This window comes from Diorhabda sublineata, chromosome 8 (assembly GCF_026230105.1).
Source record: "Diorhabda sublineata isolate icDioSubl1.1 chromosome 8, icDioSubl1.1, whole genome shotgun sequence".
In the NCBI taxonomy this organism is placed as follows: Eukaryota; Metazoa; Arthropoda; class Insecta; order Coleoptera; family Chrysomelidae; genus Diorhabda; species Diorhabda sublineata.
In genome coordinates, this window is record NC_079481.1 from 5,634,581 (window position 1) to 5,659,169 (window position 24,589).

General features: G+C 33.2%; 2 protein-coding genes across 2 annotated transcripts; both read right to left on the reverse strand.

Annotated features, from left to right (window-relative positions):
* Nucleotides 1-769: 769 nt before the first annotated feature.
* LOC130448386 (opsin, ultraviolet-sensitive-like) lies at nt 770-13,347 on the reverse strand. Its single transcript, XM_056785749.1, has 6 exons — nt 13,257-13,347; nt 11,784-11,984; nt 10,528-10,874; nt 7,760-7,932; nt 4,980-5,239; nt 770-1,208 (listed from the first exon to the last, which is right to left on the reverse strand). Exons 1-6 carry the CDS (start codon nt 13,292-13,294, stop codon nt 1,109-1,111), a joined length of 1,119 nt encoding a protein of 372 aa, XP_056641727.1. The 5' UTR covers nt 13,295-13,347; the 3' UTR covers nt 770-1,108.
* A 1,371-nt stretch (nt 13,348-14,718) lies between these two features.
* Nucleotides 14,719-23,401, reverse strand: LOC130448388 (opsin, ultraviolet-sensitive-like). Its single transcript, XM_056785751.1, has 7 exons — nt 23,289-23,401; nt 21,583-21,783; nt 21,223-21,432; nt 18,466-18,602; nt 17,441-17,613; nt 17,096-17,358; nt 14,719-17,046 (listed from the first exon to the last, which is right to left on the reverse strand). The coding sequence occupies exons 1-7, from the start codon at nt 23,333-23,335 to the stop codon at nt 16,944-16,946; spliced, it is 1,134 nt and encodes a 377-aa protein (XP_056641729.1). The 5' UTR covers nt 23,336-23,401; the 3' UTR covers nt 14,719-16,943.
* Nucleotides 23,402-24,589: the final 1,188 nt, after the last annotated feature.

Sequence of the window (24,589 nt, forward strand, 5' to 3'; positions counted from 1 at the left end):
GTATTCCATCTAGGCCAGTCGCTTTATTGATGTTCAAGCTTCTTACATAGATGTACCAACTCTAGTCAAGGTGAGTGGTAGCTTTCCTGGTGCATCAAGAATTGAATTCAGTCAACGATAAAATTTTTGACTCACAAGAGCCTTGGTGGACTGTTTTTGCTACAGACCAGAAAGACCTTGATCCATTTGGGCAACTGAGAAGTTCATTTTTCACTCTCTCATTATATCGTTCCAGGTATTTCTCAAAACAACAAAGTTTAAACGATTTTAGGCACCAGGATTTGAGTGCCTTTTGGGATTATCAGCATTTTGTTGTTGACTTCTCCAGTGCATTTGTTATCAAACCATGGATTGTTGTTGGCAAAGCCTTCGAAAGAATGAGGAATTTAGGCTTCCATACCTGCCAAGAAGGGTCATTGGATTAGAGAAAAAATAATCCAAAAAATGAAATCTTTTATATGCTTCCATGTGGCCGATGTATAATGCCAAACTTTACGTGGTCTTGGTGAATCCTGAGTTTGGATTTCCAGTTCGCTCGTTTCTGTAATCAGTTTGTGATCAGGGTCTTATGTTAGAAACAGAATGAACTTAACGCAGCGAAGACCTACTGTACCTAAATGCAGCTAAATTAACGGAGAACGTAGAATACCCAAAAAAAATCATTTAAATTCTTCACTTTTATCTTTATTTTTTGCTAGTTAATGAGGTTTGACGACGTTTCTGGAATACGAGGATCAAATTTTGTGTATTAGTAGAATAAAACAATGGAAATCGATGTATTGCTTCAAATATATTTAGTAAAAAATACAGATTCATTGATAACATTTATCAAATATACAATTTATTTAACAAAACATTGTAAAATCCAAATTTGTTGACAGAATTGATTCCTTCTTCTTGTTGGTCTTTATCCAAACACTTGCATACTAATCTATTCGTTGTTATCATACATTCTATTTAACAATGTTACCAATAGAACTGGTCATTAATCAATAGTCCATAGCTTTGTCGATATCATGATAAACAGTTTTTTTAATTTATCGGTACTAAACTGTACCAAAATCGTTAGTTTTGCATCTCATTCGATGTTTCACATTATACACAGCAATTAAGCTGTAGTTGGCTGCGCTGTTGCTTCTGTAACTGTTGACGTAGTATCAGAAGGTTCGTTTACTCCCAACCACGGTAATCGTTTTTGTAGCTCTTGTCTACAAAGAACAAGAAAAGTAGTTAAAGCAGTAATCAAATTCGTAATTTATCCAAAGTATGCAAATTAATCGAATGGGGCACTTTCCCTCGCGATATAAAGATGCTCAATCATTGTTAATTATTAATTTTCTAATAACTTTTAGTTTAAAGAACGTACTCAGAAAAAGTATCAATCTGATGTGCTCTTGGTTCTAATGGCATTAATGGTAAAGAACAGACCCACATTAACTGTTAATTCAACTAGGAACAATCGTATGCTTGAAACGTGTTGGAACCAGAACGAAGAAGAGGAAAAATTTCCTTAAAGCTCAGGTCCAACAGGATGAAACACGTCAACATAGAGCCTAGACAGATTATCTAACGTTCGTGAGTTTTATCGATGATGGTACGTTAAGAGTTGTGGTTATTATTGAAACAGTAAAACACACAATTCGGTTTCTAAGCATAGATTAATTTTGATTGTCTTCATTGTGAATGTATAAAGGCGTAAAACAGCCTCTAACAAAAAGGAAGGAAAGGTACAGACGGCTATTAGCAAAACAACATACAGTGGTGTCTTATTGGGTTGATAGCAACTAAATCGTAACCACTAGCAGCTTCTAAATTCATAAAAAGTATCAATCTGATGTGCTCTTGGTTCTAATGGCATTAATGGTAAAGAACAGACCCACATTAAGTGTTAATTCAACTAGGAACAATCGTATGTTTGAAACGTGTTGGAACCAGAACGAAGAAGAGGAAAAATTTCCTTAAAGCTCAGGTCCAACAGGATGAAACACGTCAACATAGAGCCTAGACAGATTATCTAACGTTCGTGAGTTTTATCGATGATGGTACGTTAAGAGTTGTGGTTATTATTGAAACAGTAAAACACACAATTCGGTTTCTAAGCATAGATTAATTTTGATTGTCTTCATTGTGAATGTATAAAGGCGTAAAACAGCCTCTAACAAAAAGGAAGGAAAGGTACAGACGGCTATTAGCAAAACAACATACAGTGGTGTCTTATTGGGTTGATAGCATCTAAATCGTAACCACTAGCAGCTTCTAAATTCATAAAAAGTTTGAATCTGATGTGCTCTTGGTTCTATTGGCATTTTTATGGAAAAGAGAAGACCCACAGAGATGTGTTCATAACAAATTGAAGAAATGTCACCATCCTTGTAGACTTGGAACATTTTTAGACCAGTAAATAGGAAAATTTTTCTCTCAAAAGTTCAACTTAAATTGCTCCTACGATTTTTTTGCTGTGCTGAATCATTACCAACAATCTCAGGAGGGTGCTACCCTTCCTAAAATGGAAAAAACGTATTTTTGGGGGGTAATCCCTAAAAAACTTGCAATTTATCAGTTTTGGGCTATAAATATGAATGAATATGAAAGTGAAAAATAGAACTAAATTCCTTGCAACGATGTTGTGATAGTAGATATTTCCCTCCAGAAACCAGCATTACTGGTACCGACTAAATGTTATGGAATTTAACAATTAACTCTTAATTTTACTCGCTACAAAGTTAGAGACAATATTTCAGAGAATTTTTGCTTTAGTACAAAGTATTCATTATCCAAATTTTTCTTTTTTCGTGCTTTCTGTTAAAGAAAATTCAAATTTCAGACTATGGAATGTTCGATGGACAGAATAGCTAAGTCGTTGTCCCTCAGCATTAACTGTAGTCATAGGATTAGGTTAAAAATAACTGAAATGTGGTGAAAATCCAGGAAAACTTGAATAAATAGAATAATTTTTTATGGTTAATAAATTAGCAAGTTCTCCTACAGAAGATTTCGTTTTTATTTCGCGTCTAAAAGCGGATCGAAAACTGAAAATTTCCCTGTCAAACGAGATGGTACCTTTTCCAAAAAATTCCAAAAATGATTTTTTGTTTAACTTGTGTATGCATGTAGATAACTTGAATTAATCAAAAATTAAACTAAACACTTCGCTAAATGTTCTAATAATAAATTAATAAGATCCTCCAGTGCTCAATGCCCCTGTCGGGATTGGGGCCTCAACCGGCTGAAGGCGCCATCTTATCAGAAATGATTATCAGTTGGCATGAAGTAAATCAATACGAAATTTCTTTGGTACAATCTTTGATCATCCATTGCGGGTTACTCAATAGAAAAAGGGAATGTTCCTTTCGATATATAACCTCAAATATAGCCACAAGTTGACACCATCGAAAGATGTGTGGAAATCACAAGGAATTGATATTTAAGAAAGAATTTAAGTGGGCCCCTATTGTTAACAGAGGGTGAAAGAACATCGGTATATACCAGTATCTGTTCTTCAATATCTACTCTACGCATAGAACTCCAATTAGAAACTCTATCTTCAATATCAATATGGGAATTTAACCTGAAATGAAATATGACACAGATAGTAAGGATTGAGCTCCCGTGTCACATCATGCTGATATGAGAATTCTATAAGAAACAGATTGATCAGTATTTTTGATTTTGGTCACGTGTCATACAAGAATCAAGAGATAATTACCAATAGAGGGACATAAAATCCTTTCACTGCACGTAACCTTTCTGTGGTGAAAGAAAATTCACCTAGAAGAAAAAATTTCTGGTGGAGGAAGATAATTGCACAAGACTCCATAAATGGTGACAACATTTACAAAGAATGTAACTATCGAGCATCCACTCTGCTTTGACGGACAAAGGATGTAAAATCGAGAGATATTGGCAAAAAAGTAACATAAAACCCTTCCACTGGACCGGAGTTTTTCTGCGGCGAAGGAGATTGCACCAACAAGAAAGAATTTCAGGACAATAAAGAGAATTATAGGACAAGACTTTTCCAAAAACTTCTGCTGTGAGATCTAAGAAATATTTAGATCTTTCTTGCCATTGGACACTCCGAATCTCGAAGAAATAGGACAGTTAGGAAAAAGCGAAAAACTTCATTATGAGTTGGAATTGATAACAAATAAAAGAGAAAAACATATCATAATGGTTAGGTATTGAATAAATTTATTGTGGAAAATTGGCAATAGACAATAAGCCTCCGATATAATAGTTAACCATAACCGATCAATGTCCCCTATATACAGAATGCTTTCCATTATAATCCAAGTCTGCCTTGAGGTTAGTTCAAGTACTAGAGTTGATGAATACTCTGAAATACCAGCTCTAAACTCTTTGTGACAAAAGTAGTAGTTTAATCTTGTTCAATTAACAATATATAATCTCTTTTTGTAACCAAAAACAACAGAGGTGTCATTTAAACCAATACTAGTTATCACAAAATCACTTTTTTAGTATTCAACCCCAAAGAACTCATAATGTAATCAGTTAATTAAGGCTGGATTCTAAAGCAAAATTATTTTGGAAACATCCCTTGGATTTTGTAATGACCCACGACTTGACAAAAAGACGATAAAGACTAAATCTCTGTCACAATTTTTTTTTGATCATGATCCAGCTTCTCAAAACATTTTTTGTTATCCTGGATATATTACATTGGATTAATTTGAGTCTGCCTTTGGATATTGATCTTTATGGTGGTGCTTATTAACTCGAGGACGAGGCTGATAGAAACCGGAATTACGTTAATAATATTGTTAAAAGTTAGCTTAGGAATTTACGTAAACAAATGATGGTAACCCACAACTTTCATGAAGACACTCATCATTACGTTCCATATGACAGAATTTTAACCGACGTTTCCCAGTATTTGGAATTGAATTTAAAAAAAAACCACTAAGGCATACATATAAACAGAGAGCAACACCCTTTTCGCATACGGTGTAAATTATTACCTGTATCTAGGATGACTGATAGCGTATATGTAAGGATCTATACATGCCACCAATTTACAAGTACAAGCTGGTATCATCGATACGCCGGGAGTTAACAACGACTGGTCTCCGAAAGCTCCTATAAGCGCCAAAACGGCATACGGCGTCCAAGACGCGACGAAAAGAAAACAAACCGTTAGAGCCGCTTTGGCTATTCTCAATTCCGCGGATTCACTATTCTGTTGGTTAGCCCGAAGTGATTCGACGTTCATTTTCTTGGCCTGCGAAACAAAATTTCTTTCATTACGGCGAAATTTGTAGGCACTAAAACTACTTAACATAGATAGATATACATTTCAAAGCAATCCATTATTAAAATATTATACTATACACATATTTAGTTGATATTAAGTAAGGTGTTGGATTGCAATAGCAATAGCAATAGCAACATCGTAATTGAAAGTGAATCATCTCTTTTAGTTTTTGATAAAAATCTATTCTATCCAGAAGATCTTCCAGCAAAAGCTCTTGATGTATGATAACGATGAAGCTGTTGCCCTTTTAGTATCCTCCAAGTAGTTGTTTTGTCATATCCTTCACACTTACTATTAGATGTTTTGTTAAGTAAAGGTATTTAAAGAGCTTCTTGCCCTGTCGAAAAATGATGGACTCTTATGAGGAGATAGAAAATTAGCGATTAAACAAAGATCACATTACCAGAAGTCGCCGCAAATAGAGGTCGCTTCGACCGGAAAGTCTTGTGTACCTGGTGGAATTATGAAGGTTCGGTGTACAAATCATCCAGATGGTCAAAAATATCCTGGTTTAATTAACCAAAAGCGGGTTCTTTTACCAGAAGCCATATTGCGAAAGTTACGCGGAACAAGATTGAAGAACTTGGTAGTATTGATTCAGATCCACGGCGAAATTCTTAATTGGTAAAAAAATACTTCTCATTTTATATATTTCTCTTTGTATAACTATTTGATAAATAAGGAGAATATTAGAAACCGAGATTATTCATAAGACATTCTCTAAATTTTTATATTAATAGTCTTTGTTATTACGGGCTCACCAAAATTCATTTTTTTTTTAGTTTCACGTTTCCATTCTATCGACAACGACTTGGTAAGTTTCTTCTATGGAACTTGTAACAGCTGCACTTCCTCCAAATGACAGGTATTTATGGTAAAAAACGATTGATAAATTATTTAAAAACGTTACAACAAAGGAAAAACAAAAAATTTTTAATTCACATAATGCATACTAATCAATTATAATAAAAAAACAACTTTAATGATGATTAAAGTGACTTGAAATTGTTATTAAAAAATCTAACCTTAAAAATGTGCTTACAATGTTATTTGATACGGACCGTGTAACTAGCGCCTCCTATGGGAAACCGAAATAAAAATAAATTGCAGTGTTGTCAGTAGTTTCCACAAAATCGTAAAAAATGGGTATAATTTGTTTCTTCAACACCCTTAATTTTTTTTACTATGAAAACCAAATTATTCAACAGTTTCCTACAAATCTTAGAGAAGATGTCGCCTTTTTTGAAACGCCTTGTATATTTTTGATTTGAAAACAATTCAAATACACAAAGATTTCTACAGATGTTATGATCATCACTTCCATACGTCCAAAACTAAGAATTTTTCACGTAGCATTGGCGAAAATCACGTGGCACTAGATGGCGCTGAATTTGGATTCTATAGTGATGAACAACAATTCAATCAAACAAAATTTTTGCTGTTTTTTATGCGTTTTTAATGATTTTGGTAGGATTTTCTTTATTTTTGTCCACTAAAAAGCTGAACATATAGTATTATGTGGCCTAGAAAATTCCTTGCCTCTGAAATAACTTTCAACACGTTTTTATTGCTTAACAGATGTCGCCCAGTTCGTAATTTTCGCGAATATGATGTAGCTCATACAATAATCATCTGATCATGAAAAAAATAAACAAAAAAAATGATAAATCAGACAATTTATGCTTCACAAATCGTAATACACGATTTTTGTAAAAAGTGATCTTACTGCAAAGCTTCTTCACCTCTTTGAAGCTGAAGTGAAGTGAAATTTGAAGCTGAAAAGTATCATTTTCATCATCAACTTTAAATACGAGGGCGCACTATGATGTATAACGATTTCAATATCAAGAGTATTTAATAATATGCACCTATCAAGTGGAAAAAATTGTTTCTTGTTGGGTGCGACATACTTCCAAGGCTCCCCATTTATCTGATTTGGTCATGCTTTATTTCTGATCATTCTTTACCACATAGAAAAGATATTTCACGATAAACTCTTAGATAGATGAAGCAATTCTTAAATTTTTTCAACATAATTCCAAAAATTGACTAGTTTCAAGTTTTTTTCTTCGATTTCAAAAGTACATTCATGTAGTTGGTGATTACTTTGAACATAAATATAATCATTTTCCTAAAGATATAATAAATCTTAGAATATATAGCGTCACCCTCGTATTTATGAAAAAACTCAAAATATTTTTCTATGTATTTCATATATAAAATGTCGCTGACGATATAAGCTTCAAGTTTTTAACAGCGTTGTTTCTATGGTACGCATCAGTAAGATAAAAGATAATTAATTTCAATTATTAGTGACGTTAACGTGTTTTGGGACGTCCATAGACAAGATATCTAGATACCCAACGCACCAATCGTTTTTTACCCCATACGTCTAGGGCGCCCTTTAGGCGCGCAGTCTCGTTATTTAATAGCCAAACCTCTGCTAAATACTCTAGTTGGATCCGCAATGAATTTATATGGACGTACCTGTTCTCTTAAAGCCTTTTCGTGACTAAATACTTTGGAAACAATCTGGCTGTAGAAATATATAATCAGCAGCATCGGGAAAACGTAAGAAAAAGTAAATATCGTACCAACAAATACGCGATTGTTGAATGTTCTCGTCAAATAGTCAAAACTGCATGTTGTTAGGAACCCTTCTGCAATAAAAATTTTGGAATTTAACAAATGCGAACCTCATCATCTTTAAAAACGTTTTTATAAACTAATATGTTGAAACAATAAATAAAATACAGACAATCGTTTAAACCAAATGAAGAACAAGTAGATGAACCAGACTGTGAGGAAACAGGAAGAAGTAATCAAGCCTATATCACCTGAAGAAATTTTTACTGAGATAAAAAAAGCTGTTTGTGGATTTCAAGCAAGCGTATGATTCAGTAGGTAAGTAAAAAACATCTGTTCTAGACGCTAACAATACTGGGAATAGCAAAGAAAATACTACAATTGATAAAAATAACACCGAGAATGAAGTAGCTGTCGAAATAAGCGTAACTGAAAATTTTTAAACAAAAAGAGGTTTAAAGCAAGTGGACAGAGAACAGTGCTATTTAACCTTGTACGAGAAATGATTTTGATATAGAGGGGTGGATTTACAATGACAATACTTATCTTGGTAGATGATGAGATACTTATAAGTAAAATGAAAGAGGATCTAGAAATGTTTCTACGCTTTGGAAAGAAAGGAAAATAATGTGGATTACGCATTAATGAAAAAAAATTAAATATGAGGATGGGAAGGGACCTGAATAACTTCAACCATTTGAAAGTGTCGTAGGTTTGATGAAATCCAAGAGACTGAATACCTGGGAGTGACAGTGCCAAACTAAGGAGATGGAGATGAACCTTAGAACTTACATTCCTCGAGGGAATTCATACGTGTGCTTTTCGAAAGCTGTTGACATTCAACGGCACTTTACATCTTACTAGAATTGATCACTCTACACGTCAATGCCAAGGTCATACACTCTCTATTATAAATTATCAAAGCACTTCGTTTGATGTCGGATCCTCTTCAGCACGGTCTTCAAAACTATCATTCTCGCATCCTCACTATAAAACCAGGGCCTACGCACTGGTATAGGAGAAGTTCAGGACGATTTTCAGCGCCATCTCTGTTACTGGCTCACATCTAAAAACTTACTTTTTGGTGTTTAAATGTTTGTCAATCTGGATTCTGAAACTAAGTTGCAATCATGCATCGAGGAACAACCAAGATTATTGAATGAACAACGTCCATCTTGCAAAGGTGTATTAAATTCTGTGCAAACGTGTTTGATATTGTTTGTTTATTAGCTATTTGAATTTTTGTGCATTTGAAAGTTTTTATTTGTTGCGAATTGTGTTTACTAACTCATTATGAGTAAACGAGTAAAGTGTACCAGGATAAACAAGCGATAAGTTGAGAGGAATATTTACTATTTATCAACATAAAAATATTTAAATTGAATTCAAGTTCATATCTATACGAGAATAACTCTTTCCTACCTAATTTCATTAATTTGTATTTAGGAAATAATTTTGTTGAATGGTGAAATATGTGATTTTACTTTTTTATAGACATTTTACACATTATACACATATAGAAAGCTACAAGAAAGTCATTAATTATCCATAGTTATAAAATAAGTTTTTTATATACCATTGTATGTACCATGTACAAACAGAAACGTTTTTTTAACACTCCAACATCTCCCTGTTGACCGTTCTAAGCCTGCTAAAGTGTGAAGGAAATTTTTTTGTTTGTGGATGTAGTTATAAAATGTCAAAAAAAAAAATAAAAAATTATAATAATAATCCTGTGTTTCAATATTCCATCTACCTATATCTTTTATAAACCATTTAATTGTGAAATATAGATGGTCGGACCTGGTTGTCATATAAATGTCAAAATATTTTACAAAATACTTCATTTAAACAGAATTTTAATTTCAGGTATTTATATTCTCTTGTAAACAACAATATTTGAATTTGAAATGTTAGCGAAATGAAAGTATTTTGCATAATACTTTTGTTTCATTCACAATTCACATTTAAAATTACACGAGTTATTTTCAAATTTCCCGCGAAATTAGCGTGGATATGAACCTTAAATAAAATCTTTGATTATAGAAATCTTTTTACTTGGTACGGAGCCAGTCCGAGAGATGTCGCTAGGATCGAACTTTGTCGTCAAATTTTTATACAGAGTGGCAGATCTATCCGTGTATATAATCTTTGCCTTCATGGAGCATATTTTGCTTGAAAAAGAAAACAGAACACTTCATTTTAAGGTCAAAACATTACAGCAATTATTTTTCCGTGAATCCGGAATTGTTACGTAAATTCCAGGACAGTCTGTGAAATTTTTTGATAATCATTTAGGAAATTTGAATGGTTTTTAATAGATTGAAAAACTACCACAACAGTTTCCAAATGATTTGAGCGAATCCTCCAATTTCTGCTTCTCTAAGTTCTCCAAAACAATGTTAAATTCTATAATATACGAGGTGTAAGTATTTTATAAGATTTATTCATTTATATACCTGATCTGAGCCTCTCTGATCACTTTCTGTTCCTAAACATAAAAAACAAACTTGGTGGTAATCAATTTAGGACAAATTAACCACTCTTGTATAAAAATTTGAAGATTTGATTTTGATTTTTTTTCAATCATAAACGAAGTTGTAAACGTAATTATTTACTGAAGATTCTATTGTGGAGTTTCGTACTTTCACTACATTTTCTCTACTTACCCGGTACAAATCTGCCCCATATTTCCATTATCGGAAATATAGTCCATGGTACCGTATAAATCCAAACGATAAGTATCATAATGAGAGCTTTCACTTTGGAAATTTTTCCATCGAAAGGTCGCGTGATTGTCATATATCTGTCATAAGCAATACAAGCATTTGTCATACCGGCTCCTATCCCAGATATTGAACCCATCGCTGCGAAAACCTGGCAACCCAGATGGCCCAAAGCGAATCCGTGATGAAACGTATTATAAAGAAATATCGGAGCTTTCAACATCATAACAAAATCACAAAAAGCGAGATTCACCACAAACATGTTTGACGCTGTACGAAGCGATTTAGCTCTAAAAGAAAATGATAGTTAATAACAAATTGTTTGTCAGATATTTCGAATACAATTGTCTATGGTGACCTATCATAGATCACCCTATATAATCGCAAAGTGTCACCAGGCTACTGTGATAATCAACTCTACCTCTTCTCCACCAGTTTTTACTGTTTCCACGGTGACGCAAATCAATGTGCCTAAGAAGCGCATGAAGTGGATCACATTCATTCATTATGGGCTCCCACTTCAAAGCAACCACCTACCAATACGCCATTCACCGTGATTTGATTGAGAGATACCCAGAATTGCAGTATTATGAAAAAGAATTTCCTTCCTGCACCCATCTTGTAGCGAAAACTGTGTTAAGCGATGATTTTTAGGTAAAGCTACGTTCGATAATTTTCTATCATTAAATGTTTAACAGTTCATGAAATATTGGATAAAATTTTATAATTTCTAAGATCTGCAATAGGACAACTAGGAGTCTAGCTGAATCAGCAGAGCTAACGATAGACGAAGGACCATTCCTCGGTCTATCTAAAACTATAGCTGTCACGTCTCAAGATAAATCGAAAGATAAACCCGGTATGAGAGAGGCAAAGACACACCTGGTGACTGTTCACGGTGATCTTAGACGCCATCTTCAAGCTTTAATCATCACGGACGATCCGGAACAGCACTGAGGCATAAGCACTCTCACTTGTGATGTTTAAGTTTTATAGTTTGCCTATAGACATCAAAATATACAAACCAAGGTGCTTGGATATCTTTTTCAAGCCAACTAAATTTTTTGTACACAATTGCGTTAATGTAACAGACTCAATTTTTTGTTATACCCTGTAAATAAGTTTCTAAGCTTTTTTCCTTAGCATTGAGGCGTCGTTATGTAAAAATTTTGAGATATTCTTGCAACTGCAATACTTACGAGCAAAAAATCCACAGTACCATACCATTTCCAACCATAGCAGCAACAAAAAAGAAGAAGTACACAATTCCGAGCATAAAATGAAGGCTTTTGTCAACGTCTGGAAAAGTGAGCCAATGCTCTGGAATATAAACGAGCTCTTCACGCGGTACATCCCAACCTAAATGTTGTATTATTCTTCCATCGAGTGCGTCCATAACCCTAACAAAATAAACAAGTACGTGGAATGATAAAAGATCGATTTTAGAAACAGATTGTGTAGAATTTATGAATCCACCGTCGTATTTATGGATAGGATTTGAAGAAACACTTATTACATCACTCAATAATGTGTGTGACTGATACACAGATGGCGCTGCCATTATTAAATCCATATGACGTTTCTGAAGTAAACTTCGTGTTGATGATTCAGAGCAGTGTTTGGAGATGTTTATAATTAGATTTTTTGCGTCTATATGTGACAATGGATGAAACATGGATCAATCACTTCACTCCGGAATCAAAACTATTATCATCTGAGTGGACTGCAGTCGGTGAACCACGTCCGACACGTCCAAAGACACAACAGTCAGCTGGGAAGGTTATGGCTTCAAGATTTTGGGATGCAATTACCTTTCGAATTGCTTCTTATCCACCGATAACAAAATATTTGTTATCATTTCCATTTTTTTGCTCATAACTTTTTAAAATCGCGGTTAATGACAAAAAGTATAATGAACAAAATTGTAGACAAAGCGATTTGCCACAATTTATGTCTTCACGAATTTTTTGTAGGGACAATAGTTCGCGAGATATCGTCAAAAAGAGCTTGTCACCCCTTTATTTAAGATGACGGCCAGTGAAAAGTGTTGGAACTCCACAAACTTGGGATTAGGATTTCGTTGAGTCCCTCCACATATCGATCAAATGAAATTGCTTCCCCAGAAAAACGCAAGGTCCATTGTAACATTTCAATAGACTATTGTTGTTGTCTATAGTCTATTTTTATGTATGAGAGAGTAATAAAATGATAAAGTATTATTAATCCATAAGTGTTTCACGTTTTTTCAAGCTACATATTGTATCAAACTTGTACAGGTTATTCCGGGACTTGATGCAAAAAATTCGAAGGCGAATAGATGATTATGTATGTCCATGTAGTGTATTTTACGGAATTAATAATTCTACAAGACCAGGGGCGGCTCATGCCCAATGGTTAAAAATCCATAACTTTCGCAGGAACAACCTGTACAATATAAAGACAAGATAAAACTCATTATTTAGGAGATATGTAGATTTTTAGATCGTTGTATATGCCGAGAAAACCGTTCGCCATAAAGAGACATTCTGATAATAATTATCATAATTAGTTCAGGTATATTTATGAAAATTTTAAGAAATATTCAATTTATTCTGTAATAAAAGTTGAAATTGAAATATTTATTGAATGAAAGAAGAATGTCTTCAAAATAAATTTACAATGTCTTCACCTACCTTGCGTTGGAGGATATGGTCCAGTTGTAAAACCTCATATTGGTGGCACTCCATGAGATTTCTAACAAACTGACAAATAAACGTGCTCTTAATTTCGGTATTTATATTATAAATCTAATGGATTTATAACACTTCTATGTGATCCCATTAATCCCATTAACTCTCAGATTTCATGTAATTAAAAGATTTCTTTGGACAAATCAATAACATTACCATGGATTCGAAAGTGCATGTGCAGAAACGTTAAACTAAATTAATTTAATAAGATTATACGCTTGGCGACGTAGTTTAATCGCTTAGATATTTTGGTGGCTCAAATATTGTGTTTTGGAAGTTTCCTAATAACCGAGAAAAGTTTCTCAAATCGCAAAGAATCGCTTCGAAACAGATTCGAGCTTAGAAGTAATCGAAGTAATGCAATTGCATCTAAACAGATTAAAAATGAAGGTATGATGACAAATGAAGACTTCACATGGAAAGTATTCTTAAAGACTTAGCTTTTAATATGAATGGAACCGATTGGAAGGAAGAAGTTATGCCTAGTTGACACGAGGTCTGTTAGTCTCACGCCAAGCTAGCGCTGGTTGCCAATACTGGAGAAAAGAAAACTCTCGTCTTTTTTTCAAGCCAGTCTCTTTATTTTTGTTTGGAATTTCTTCTAATCTTAATTGTTTCAACAACAAAGCAGAAGCTCCAGGTATAGATCTATCGCTTAACCATTTTCACATCTACAGTGGTTTTGCTTTTTTTTCTAATATATCAATCAGCTCTTCTCTTAATAATGTTCTTCAAATATTTCTTTTTCAACAGACTTTGTGTCGAATTCATTATTTTTAACTTCAAACGTGTGCACACCCGAAAAAAAAATCCGTGAATGAATGGCTTCGTCTTTTCCGCAGAACTGCGGCTGGCTGGTATAAACTCTGCTCTATGGGAAGGATTTGGAGCAGAAAAAAGTATTTTCAATATTTGTATCGAATAATAGATTAATTTGAAGACATAGTTTTCGAGGATATCAGGAACGCACGTTAGGTTGAAAGAAGCGCTTCCAGAGAAAACACTTCTCACAATTCGAAGTGATCAGCGAGATTTACTAAAATTTCCTCAAGAATAATATATATGGTGAATTTACAGGTCGTATTGAGTACACAGATAATTGCAAGAAAAATAAAACCCAAAATTTTCTAGAAATTTAAAACTATTGAAGAGAATTGATTGTGATTTATAAACATTATTGTGGATAGACAACGTCTTAAATATTTTTTCTTCATACCTCGGTTGAAAGTACGTACCATCGACCGAGTTATGAAGAAAAATCGTATACACTACACGGGCCGAAAGTTGTAACCTCGGTTCTACGCGTCATGATTCCCAAAGTCCTTTGTAGTGTAATGTTAATTAATTTGGTCAGTTCCATGTCAATATTTCAACATTTTCTAATATTACAAATTAAAAGTTCAAATGATCATGCTCATATTTTATTCATTTTTTTATTTTATCGAATTGACAAAATATTTAACAGAATAAAATAATTTGTTACTTAAAGACACTTTGAATTGTGTTGTTGAGTGGATGCCACCAGCCATGTTGGCTGATCTTTCTCATAGTCGAGGCCATAAGCTTCCGTTGACAATGAAAGGTGACGGATGACAGGAGACGCCAATTATTTTATTACTGTTGCAACAATCACTTTTACTTTAAATCTGAACGTTGGGAGTCATTATTGGAGGTTCTGAGAGGTAAGAGTAATGAACATATTAAATCCAAAATTAAATATATATAAACTTTATTATACGAACGTAAAAGTAATAAAATAAATGGCGCCTAATCTAATACGCGTCCTGTCATCCGTCAACGGAAGCTGATGGCGTCGATTGTGAGACAGACCTAACCAGCCAACACTAGCTGATGGCGAATTGATTTTAGAAGCGGACGTTACAGCTTCGTATATATTCAAATAATTATCTTTGAGTAACAAGATTTTCTTATTTATAGCACCGTAAGTCTTGATCCGGAGACATTGCAAAATCGTCATCAAAATCTTATTCGCAAAATTATACATTATTAACCGTTTATACAGAAAATGATTATTTTGAGTTATTTAACAAAAACTTGTATGTTTTAAGTATAAATAACGACTTTTTACGTATATGTACACTTAAAAAGTAATAATTGAATAGATGAAACATTTTATCGGTACTCTTTCTATTAATAGTGGTGGAAAACAACGAATATCATTCCGAAAGAAACTACAAAAAAAGCTACGATGAACTACAACAGTAAAACTTCAATTCCAATCAAAGAACGAGTAAATTTACCAATGAAACAGAAAAATGATCACAGTTTGAAAATAGAACAGTGTAAAAGAACTTGGTAAACTGATTACTTACCCAGGAAATAATCTACAAGCTTCTATCAGAAGAGACAATCCATAGAAGTCATTTTTTATGGTTCCTTCATCCTAGACTGAAGTTAAGACCAATGGAAGAAAAAACTAATGGAAGACAACAGAGATGGTTCTGAAACATACAATGTATAGCTGAAGAAAATATGGTAAAACACAAATCTGAACCTAGAATATCAATAGAAACTCCAGAGAAAGATTCTGGGGAATCTAAAGGTAGCAACGTGCAGAAGAAATTGAAATGGAAAATACTTAAGCAAGCTACAGAAGATCAGGAATAAGTTGGAACATAATACCAATAAACTCGACATCTGCAAGGAGACAGGGTATGAGAACGAAGTAAATAAGTGATACAAAGGATTCCATTACTACCAAGAAGAAGAAACAGATATAGAAAGGCTTAGAGGAATAGAATGGAGAATAATATGAAATTTGTAGGATGGAAAACGAAATAAAAGAATGGAAACACAATAAATACCATCAAGAAACTGTGTAAGTTAGATTTGGCGCTTTGAAGATGATGATAAACATTAATGATAATGGAATTATTCAGAAAGAAACTAGCAAGCAAGCTACAATGAACTACACCAGAAGAAAAATCCAATTCCAACAAGGGAACAAGTAAATTTACTAATAAAACGAAAAAATAATAACAGTTCGCGATTAAAATAGTGTAACAGACCCTGGAATAAAAGCTATAGGAAGACAACTGAGATGATTCTGTCACATACAATGTAAAGCTAAAGAAAAAATGGTATCTGAACCTAGAATATCGATAGAAACTCCAGAGGAGGATTCTGGGGAATCTAAAGGTAACAACATGCAGAAGAAAGTGAAATGGAAAATACTTGAAGAAGCTACAGAAGATCAGGAATAAGTTGAGGAAAAGATGGAGCATAATACCAACAAACTCGACACCTGCAAGGTAAAAGGTATAAGAATGAAATATATAAGTAGACAAGTAACAAATAGTGGTCAAGAAGACGGAACAAAATATGAAGACCTAGAGGAATAGCATGGAAGAAGATTTGAAATTTGTATAAGTTAGAAGAAAATAACGATTTAATGATAAGCATTAATGATATTAACAGTAAGAAATGAATGTTAGACATTCTTTCAAAATGTATTAATTTTTTTTTTTAAAGAGCACTGATAAAATCGGCAAGTTAATTGTACCAAATTAAAATAATGACACTAAAAATGATCGTTTTGAAAATATTAAAATTCATTTTTGAATGAATGGATTTTAAATTTAATCATTTTCAAAATTGATTTTTCGATTATTACGCAGAAGGTAATGGGGGCGAGGACGTTTCAGTTGCCGTCGATTGAGCATCGATATCCTCTTTGATGGCCAACCAAGGTAATCGTTTTTGTAGCTCAATTCTGGAAAAAAAAGTCTCATAATTTAATCAGGTATATTTTTCTTAAGTACCTGTATCTAGGATGACTGATGGCGTAGACATAAGGATCCAAACAAGCTACTAATTTGCAAGTCAACGCTGGTATCATGGATACTCCGGGAGTTAATAAGGATTGATCTCCGAATGCCCCAATAAGAGCTATAGCTGCGTATGGGGTCCAGGATGCGACAAACAAAAAGCAAACAGTGATAGCCGCTTTGGCTATCCTCACTTCTGCCGTTTCATTTTTATGTTGTTGGTTCGATCTTAGAGATTCGACGTTCATTTTTTTTGCCTACAAAAAAATATTGATAAAACAAGAAAGCATTTTGTAATAACAAAAAATAAAGGAGACAATATGAGATTGAATTTATTACCTGTTCTTTCAATGCTTTTTCGTGCTCAAATACTTTGCTCACTATTTGACTGTAAAAGAAAATAATCGCCGTCATGGGAATTACGTAGGAACAAAAAAAAATTGTTCCTACAAAAAGTTTAGTATCGAACGTAGTCGTTAAGTAATCAAAGGTACATACTGTTAGATATCCCTCTGGAAAAGAAATATAAATTAAATTCCCGCCATTAATGGGTATTTCGTCAAGACATCTAGTACACATAGTAATCCATAGATGTCTGTAGCTCAAAATTTGTGAACTATTTCAGTTACAAACCCAAGTCTTCCTACCATTGTTTGTTGATGATTCCATGAACCGTACACAAGTGAATCGTTGGTATAAAATGTTCAAGGAAAGTCGTGAAAGCGTGGATAATAAAACGCGCAGAGGGATACCGATCCAGGTGCGAGCTGGCACGAACGTATACTCCTACTAATCCACCAAGCTCGTAGGTTAACGGTGCGAATGGTAATAGACGAACTAAAAATCAACCAAGAAACCCTACGGATTTCGTTGTGAGAAAATTCTGTGCAAAAATGGTTCAAAGATAAAAAAAAATGACAAATGACTGTTTAGGATGAATCCTACGATGCTTGATCGTATTATTGCAGTTAACAGTTAAGAAATTTTGCATTTTATTTAGTAGAAACTCTTTAAGAAGGCCTTTCGCAGAAAATAATGAAGTCTAAAAACCAACAAACATCTTCACTCAGCAAATAAATCTGCACACAGAAGATTACGCAAAAACCATTTGTTTGCACCATGGCAGTTATTTTTAAATGGTCATCAACTGATTTTGACAATTCGTTAGATTGCCCTACAAAATGCTACCTCTCTTTTCTGAGTTGTAGGCTTTTACAGTTGCGAAATCTGAACTTATATTTAAGTAGGGGCGGCTCTTGCCCAAAGGTTAACAATCCGTGACTTTTACAAGGACAACCTGTACAGCAAAAATTACCAAACAAAGAACTCAATAACAAAAATAATTATTTTGATTATCAATTTACCTGGAATAAATCTGCCCCATATTTCGAACATCGGAAGAAGGGCCCAAGGTAATGTGTAAATCCAAACGAAAATAACCATAAAGACGGCCTTAGTTTTCGAAATTTTTCCATCGAACGGTCGAGTTATGGTAGTGTACCTATTCAAAACAAAATCTATGTAAAACTACCAATTTTTCTACTTCACCAACATCGAAATATCACATCCTATTTCGAATAATTCAATCTTTATTCAGTGCAATGCATCTATTTGGTTCAGGAAATCATAATCATTATAAAAAGTGGCAACATCGTAAAAACAACAAATATTGTGCATCGCAGTATATGAAGGAAATTATCGAACTTCATTGCTAACGAGAAACTCGTTTTTATCGAAAACTGTAATCTGTACATCTACTGCCCCTTATTAGTTTCATTTATCTCAAAATACGTTCTTCAATATGCTTCACTCATTTATTTACACAACTCACAGTGGCGTCATAGAGACAGTGTAACCGCCATGTTTAACGCAAAGTGGTAGTGTCATCTACAGGTATATAATAGAAACTTTTTAGTAGGTATTATAGATTTCTACAGAAGCCGATAAGTATTGCAGATTTCTCTTATTAAGTATATTTTGTTTGTATTATAGATTATTCAATTAAGTGGTGATGCCATCTACAGATATATCATAGATACTTTTCAGTAAATATTATAGATTTCTAGAATAGCCGATAAGTATTGCAGATTTCTCTTATTAAATATATTTTATTTATATCATAGACTATTTAATCAAGTGGTAGTGCCATCTACAGATATATCATAGAAACTTTTCAATAGGCATTCTAGATTTCTATAGAAGTCAATAAGTATTGCAAATTTCTATATTTCGATTGTGACATACAGATTATTCACTTAAGTGGAAATACCATCTACAAGTTTGTTATAGAAACTTTTCACTACATTTCACAGATTTATATACAGATAAGGAAGTACTATTAGAATGTGTGGTTCAACTCTGAAATGTAGTCTTCTGAAAGCGAAAAATAGAATAACTTTCGACAATAGCGCTCGCAAGTAATTTGGGGTACAGTGGTTAGATGAATACAATGTTGCCACAAGAGAGTGATCACCATGTTAATTCCAAAATCGGCTGATTTAGCATTGGTTCTACTCATAATAACGCTTATAAAATCGTGATTTATATTCTCAAATACTTAATCGTTCATTAGTAAGAATTTAAATTATGAGAAGAACAAATTTAAGTCTATGCTGAATCAGCCGAGTTTGGGTAAAACATGACGGCAACTCTTAAGTCGCCACACTGACTCAATCAAACCACTGTTATTTGGGGGTGATCTCAATGTAAAATAATAGTTTATGGATATAAATCATTATGAAACTTTTTTAAATATTTGATGCTTTTCTAATTTATTCTTACTCAACAACTCTGGGCGTCTTACAAATTTCCGAATTTTGGTATAAAGCGCCATCTTAGTTTAGGAATAGTACGCAATTTTTTTAAACGCTCAGAAAACTTCTTACCCACAGTCTAACATACAGGTCTCGGTTTCGAGACTAATTTCTACAGAGCGGCGTGGTTCTTATGTTGTTTTAATTGTTTCGAATAGCCATAGCGCGGCGCTGTTATCTAAGGATGGATACTCAGATATCATAAACTACTCTTATATCTACTTTTTTCCATAATAAATATAGAAATAATAATGACCACTATTATTAAATTAACACAATTTGGCACAGTTAAGCTGTATTGCACATGCGCTTACGAATTTTCCATCACTAGATCACATCGCCCACCTAGCGGCTATAGAAAGAGATAACTAAACGCCTTTACCTCTACCTTCCATAATTATAGCACTGTAAGTATTACAGATTTCTATAAACGTTTGTAATTATTACAGATTTCTGCGGAAGGTAGTAAATACTACAGATTTCTATATGTATTTCGTTTGTAACTTAGAGATTATTTACATAGAGTTGATATTAAAATTTGAGAGAATGGCACGTGAATGGAATTGTACCATTACGTGAGAGAGAAATAATATCACTTTACCACTTTCTATCTCTCTTTTCTCGCTATTTAAATCTTGTCACCACTCGAAACTCTGACGTCATAACGACGCCGTCTACAGGTTTAACATAAAAACATTTCATTAGGCATTACAGATTTCTATAAATCTCGGTGTTATAGATTTCTACAAAAGTCAGTATGCATTACAGATTTCTGTTTGTAACACACATATTCCATATATTCAGGTGGATCAAGACGGTATTATTTATTTTGATCAAATCGGCGCCATCTAGAAGTGGAAACCTTATCTACTATATATCACAGAAATTGTTAGAATTTCAAATACATACTCTTTGTCTCTTAAATGCAGTTCGAGTCCACTTAAACAAGTTTCAATACTTCTTTCTCTGTATCTTTAATATTAATTCTATGATTAATTATGATAGTTAAGCGGCGATGCCATCTACAGGTTTAATATAAAAACATTTCAGTAAGCATTACAGATTTCTATAAATCTCGGTAAGTGTTACAGATTTCTACGAAAATCAGTGAGCATTACAGATTTCTGTTTGTAAAATACAGATTCCATGTATTTAGGTCGTTCAAAACGGTGTTATACTGCTCAAGTTGGCGCCATCTAGACGTGTGTACCTTATTTACTATTTATCACAGGAATTTTTGGAATTTTAGATACAAGGAATATGAATTTGGAAATTATGGATCTTAAGAGTTCATTTGAAATTGTTTACCTGTCGTAAGCAATACAGGCGTTGGTCATGCCTTGCGAGATTCCACTTAAGGCCCCTATCAGAGAATATATTTTACACGAAAGCCATCCAGCCGCGAATCCTCCATGAAATGAATTATAGATGAAAATCGGCATACTTACAAACATCAAAAAATCACTGAAGGCCAAATTGACAACGAAAATGTTGGATGCCGTCCGAAGACTTTTTGCACTAGAAAAATGTATTGATCAATATAATTATCATTATTTCACGATTAATTACTATCCATAACGTTTCAAAAACAAAATTTTTTCGATATAAAACACTTCTTTCTACTGGAATATCAATTATTTTCATGTCTGTGAGACTATATATGCTTACGATGTGAATATCCATAAAACCATTCCATTTCCAATCGTGGCTGCAAACCAAAGAAATACGTAAATCATCCCCAAAAGAAAATGTAACGATTTATCAGGATCTGGGTAGAGTTGCCAGTGCTTTGGTATGTGAATCAAATCTTCCGGATCGACGTTCCACCCTATATGATGGATCATCATATCGTCTATAGAATTTTGCAACCTACAAAAATTTGTTTACCAAAATCAAATGAGAATATAGTTTTGTAAATAGGCTTTATTCTATAAAATTTCATGTACAAACATGGATTTACATTTCTTGATATATCAATGCTTCTAAATGTTTTTGATTTTAAGTCTCTTCTATTTCAAAATTTATTTTTTGTTTTATAATTTTTGAAATATTAATAAATACTGAAATTAAGTCGAAACGTCAATTTATTTCTATCTTTTAAAAATTATTAGGAAAAACTAATTTTGAAACAGAAGAGACCTAAATCAAAAACATCTAGAAACATAAATTAATTATTATTATGTTGTTTATTTACATTTTTCTATGAGGCAATGTCATGTAATTTGTGACGTCACAAGACAGTCTGACAGATTTGATTAAGTAGACCTTGCACACAAACTTACCGGCTTACTTCTTCTTTTTCTGTCAATTTTACGATAATTGACTTTTTGAAGGTTATTAATTCTCTATTATGTCTATGGTTTTTTATATTCAGATATATATCTGTGACGATGATGAATTTTTGTTTTTTAGAACGTAGGTGTCAATGTCGATTGAAGAATTATGACTTGTCATTCCTGAATGTTTTCAAGGTCGGTATTGGTCTGCTTGCTAATATCTCACGAGACAACAAAGTTTATACGATTTTCAGCACTAGGATTTTAGCCCAATTTGCGATAAGCAGTATTTTTGGTGTTCACCGATCTAGTGCAAATTGTATGAAACCGTGCATTGTTGTCGACAAAGCCTTTGAAGGAATAAGGGATATAACCTTTCATGCCTGTCAAGATCTAAAATCTCGTTTGCACATACTGAAAGGTCATTGGATTGAAGCAAAAATAATTCCAAAAATGAAATCTTTTATATGCTTCCATGTGGCCGATGTATAATGCCAAACTTTACGTGGTCTAGGTGGATCCTGAGTTCTGATGTTAGAAACAGGTCTAAGAGGCTAGCAAAGTCACCATCTATACTTATGTAGTATATCAGTATTATTAAACGGTAAGGATAGAAGCGAATGTAGGAATAAACCAAGAACTCTTCCACAAAAAGTTCTTCCTTCTAGAAGACTCCTTGGTTAGGAGACAAGCCACATATCTAGTAGAATTGGGAAAGTAAAATGATTAAAAATTGAGGTTGGACAACATTACAAGCATTAAAAAATAAAATTATGCATAAACCACTATATATAAAAATTTGAGAATAAAACTAAAAACAGATGATTACCTAAGCTAGAAAATCGTTGCAATAAAATAGTAATTAAAAAGGAAAATAATTTGGAATAGCAGAATAGAGTAGATTAAGCAAGATAGCACATAGATAGAAAGAATAAATGACATAAGAGGAGTTCAATAAAAGGATAATATGAAGGGTATAAAAAAAATAGTAGAAACTCAAATTAGAGATAGGAGGAAGGAATGTAAAATCGAAAACTTGGGTTTTTATATATAATTATCAATATTCTTGTATACTCTTTATAAATTATGAAGTGTTACCTGGCTTGGGCTTGAAGTGGTGCTGTCCAGTTGTTGATGATAGCCATCCTGTTGTCCTTCTTCTACATTAATGAAATGTTTTCTGAACTGGCAACAGATCTTTTCAAAATTGCGATTTCATTTATATAGGTTTCAAAGAGATGTTCTGGATAAATTTGATTTGTGTAATCCTTTTCTAATTCCATTAGAACAAAGGATTAACATTGATTTCGTATACAAAATAGATTAATTCGAATCAGATTTTGATCAGTAGCGTAGATGTTATATACGATCAAATGGTACTAACGAATATTTTTAATTTATCTTCCTCGGTGTTAACTTTTTCGTGTCAAACATACACTGATTTAAATAATTTTGTGTAATGTAATTTCAAGGATGTATATAGTATTTTGAATTTGTTCTAAATTGCCTGTTTACAGTTTGGCAACAAAGCATTCGGCAACATTGCAAGTACCAATCCCACGCGGCTGCCTACGTGTAATTTCCCCATATAGTTCCCCAGTGAACAACGGACATTTTGTTATGAAACCGTATCGTGGATGAAGCATTTCGTAAAGTTATTATTGTGGTAACGATATAAATTTAGTTTCTATCGTGTATCTTTAGTTCTGAAATCCAAAAATCAAAAGAAATTTAATGAATTTTCACGTGTAAAAAGAGAAAAATGGTTGAATGCTATAAACAGGGTAGATTTAACCGAAACCAAAATAAACTATGCATTTTATATCAAGTATGTTGTGTTTTTTTGTATATAAAATTCTAAATATCTAAAACACAAAGAAAATTCTCAAAAGCTCTCTCGAAAATAAACAAATTTCCTTCACCACAAGAAATAATTGAGGTTATGTTCTGAAATAGATATATACATAAACAATTACTTCAATTACACTTTAGATAATTAGATTTTCATCAATTCTGATGCCAAACATATTCCAACGTTTATTGTGGGGAAAATAGAAGGAGAGAACAATCTGTTTAAATATGAAAAGTATCCGTCGAAATGTGTTAAATAAGGGTAGCGCAATATTAGCATCAGGGTAAATTTGAAATGATGCGACAAATATTATTTACGCCTAGGATAATTTGTACAAGTTGTTGACAAGGGGCTACAATTTTAATTTTTCACACCACAGTACTGCCAACGATTAAAATGTAATTTCCCCTAGTTTACGAGTAATTATTTCAATCACACTCTGGTTATTCAATTCTGTTTAATGGTTACAATTGTCATTTTTTATAACACAGGACTACCAACGATTATAATGTAATTCCCTCTAACATACGAGTAATGATTTCAATCA

What these genes read in the sequence shown, in the direction of transcription:
- LOC130448386 (XM_056785749.1), bottom strand. Translation starts at nt 13,294, where the DNA reads ATGAGGTTTTACAACTGGACCATATCCTCCAACGCAAG. An exon ending in ATGGGGCAGATTTGTACCGG is followed by an intron (nt 7,933 to 10,527) that starts GTAAGTAGAGAA and finishes TTTTTATTGCAG; the next exon opens with AAGGGTTCCTAACAACATGC. An exon ending in ATCAGTCATCCTAGATACAG is followed by an intron (nt 1,209 to 4,979) that starts GTAATAATTTAC and finishes TGTTCTTTGTAG; the next exon opens with ACAAGAGCTACAAAAACGAT.
- LOC130448388 (XM_056785751.1), bottom strand. Translation starts at nt 23,335, where the DNA reads ATGGCTATCATCAACAACTGGACAGCACCACTTCAAGCCCAAGCCAG. An exon ending in CCACTTCAAGCCCAAGCCAG is followed by an intron (nt 21,784 to 23,288) that starts GTAACACTTCAT and finishes AAATTTTTGTAG; the next exon opens with GTTGCAAAATTCTATAGACG. An exon ending in ATGGGGCAGATTTATTCCAG is followed by an intron (nt 17,614 to 18,465) that starts GTAAATTGATAA and finishes TTTCTTTTCCAG; the next exon opens with AGGGATATCTAACAGTATGT.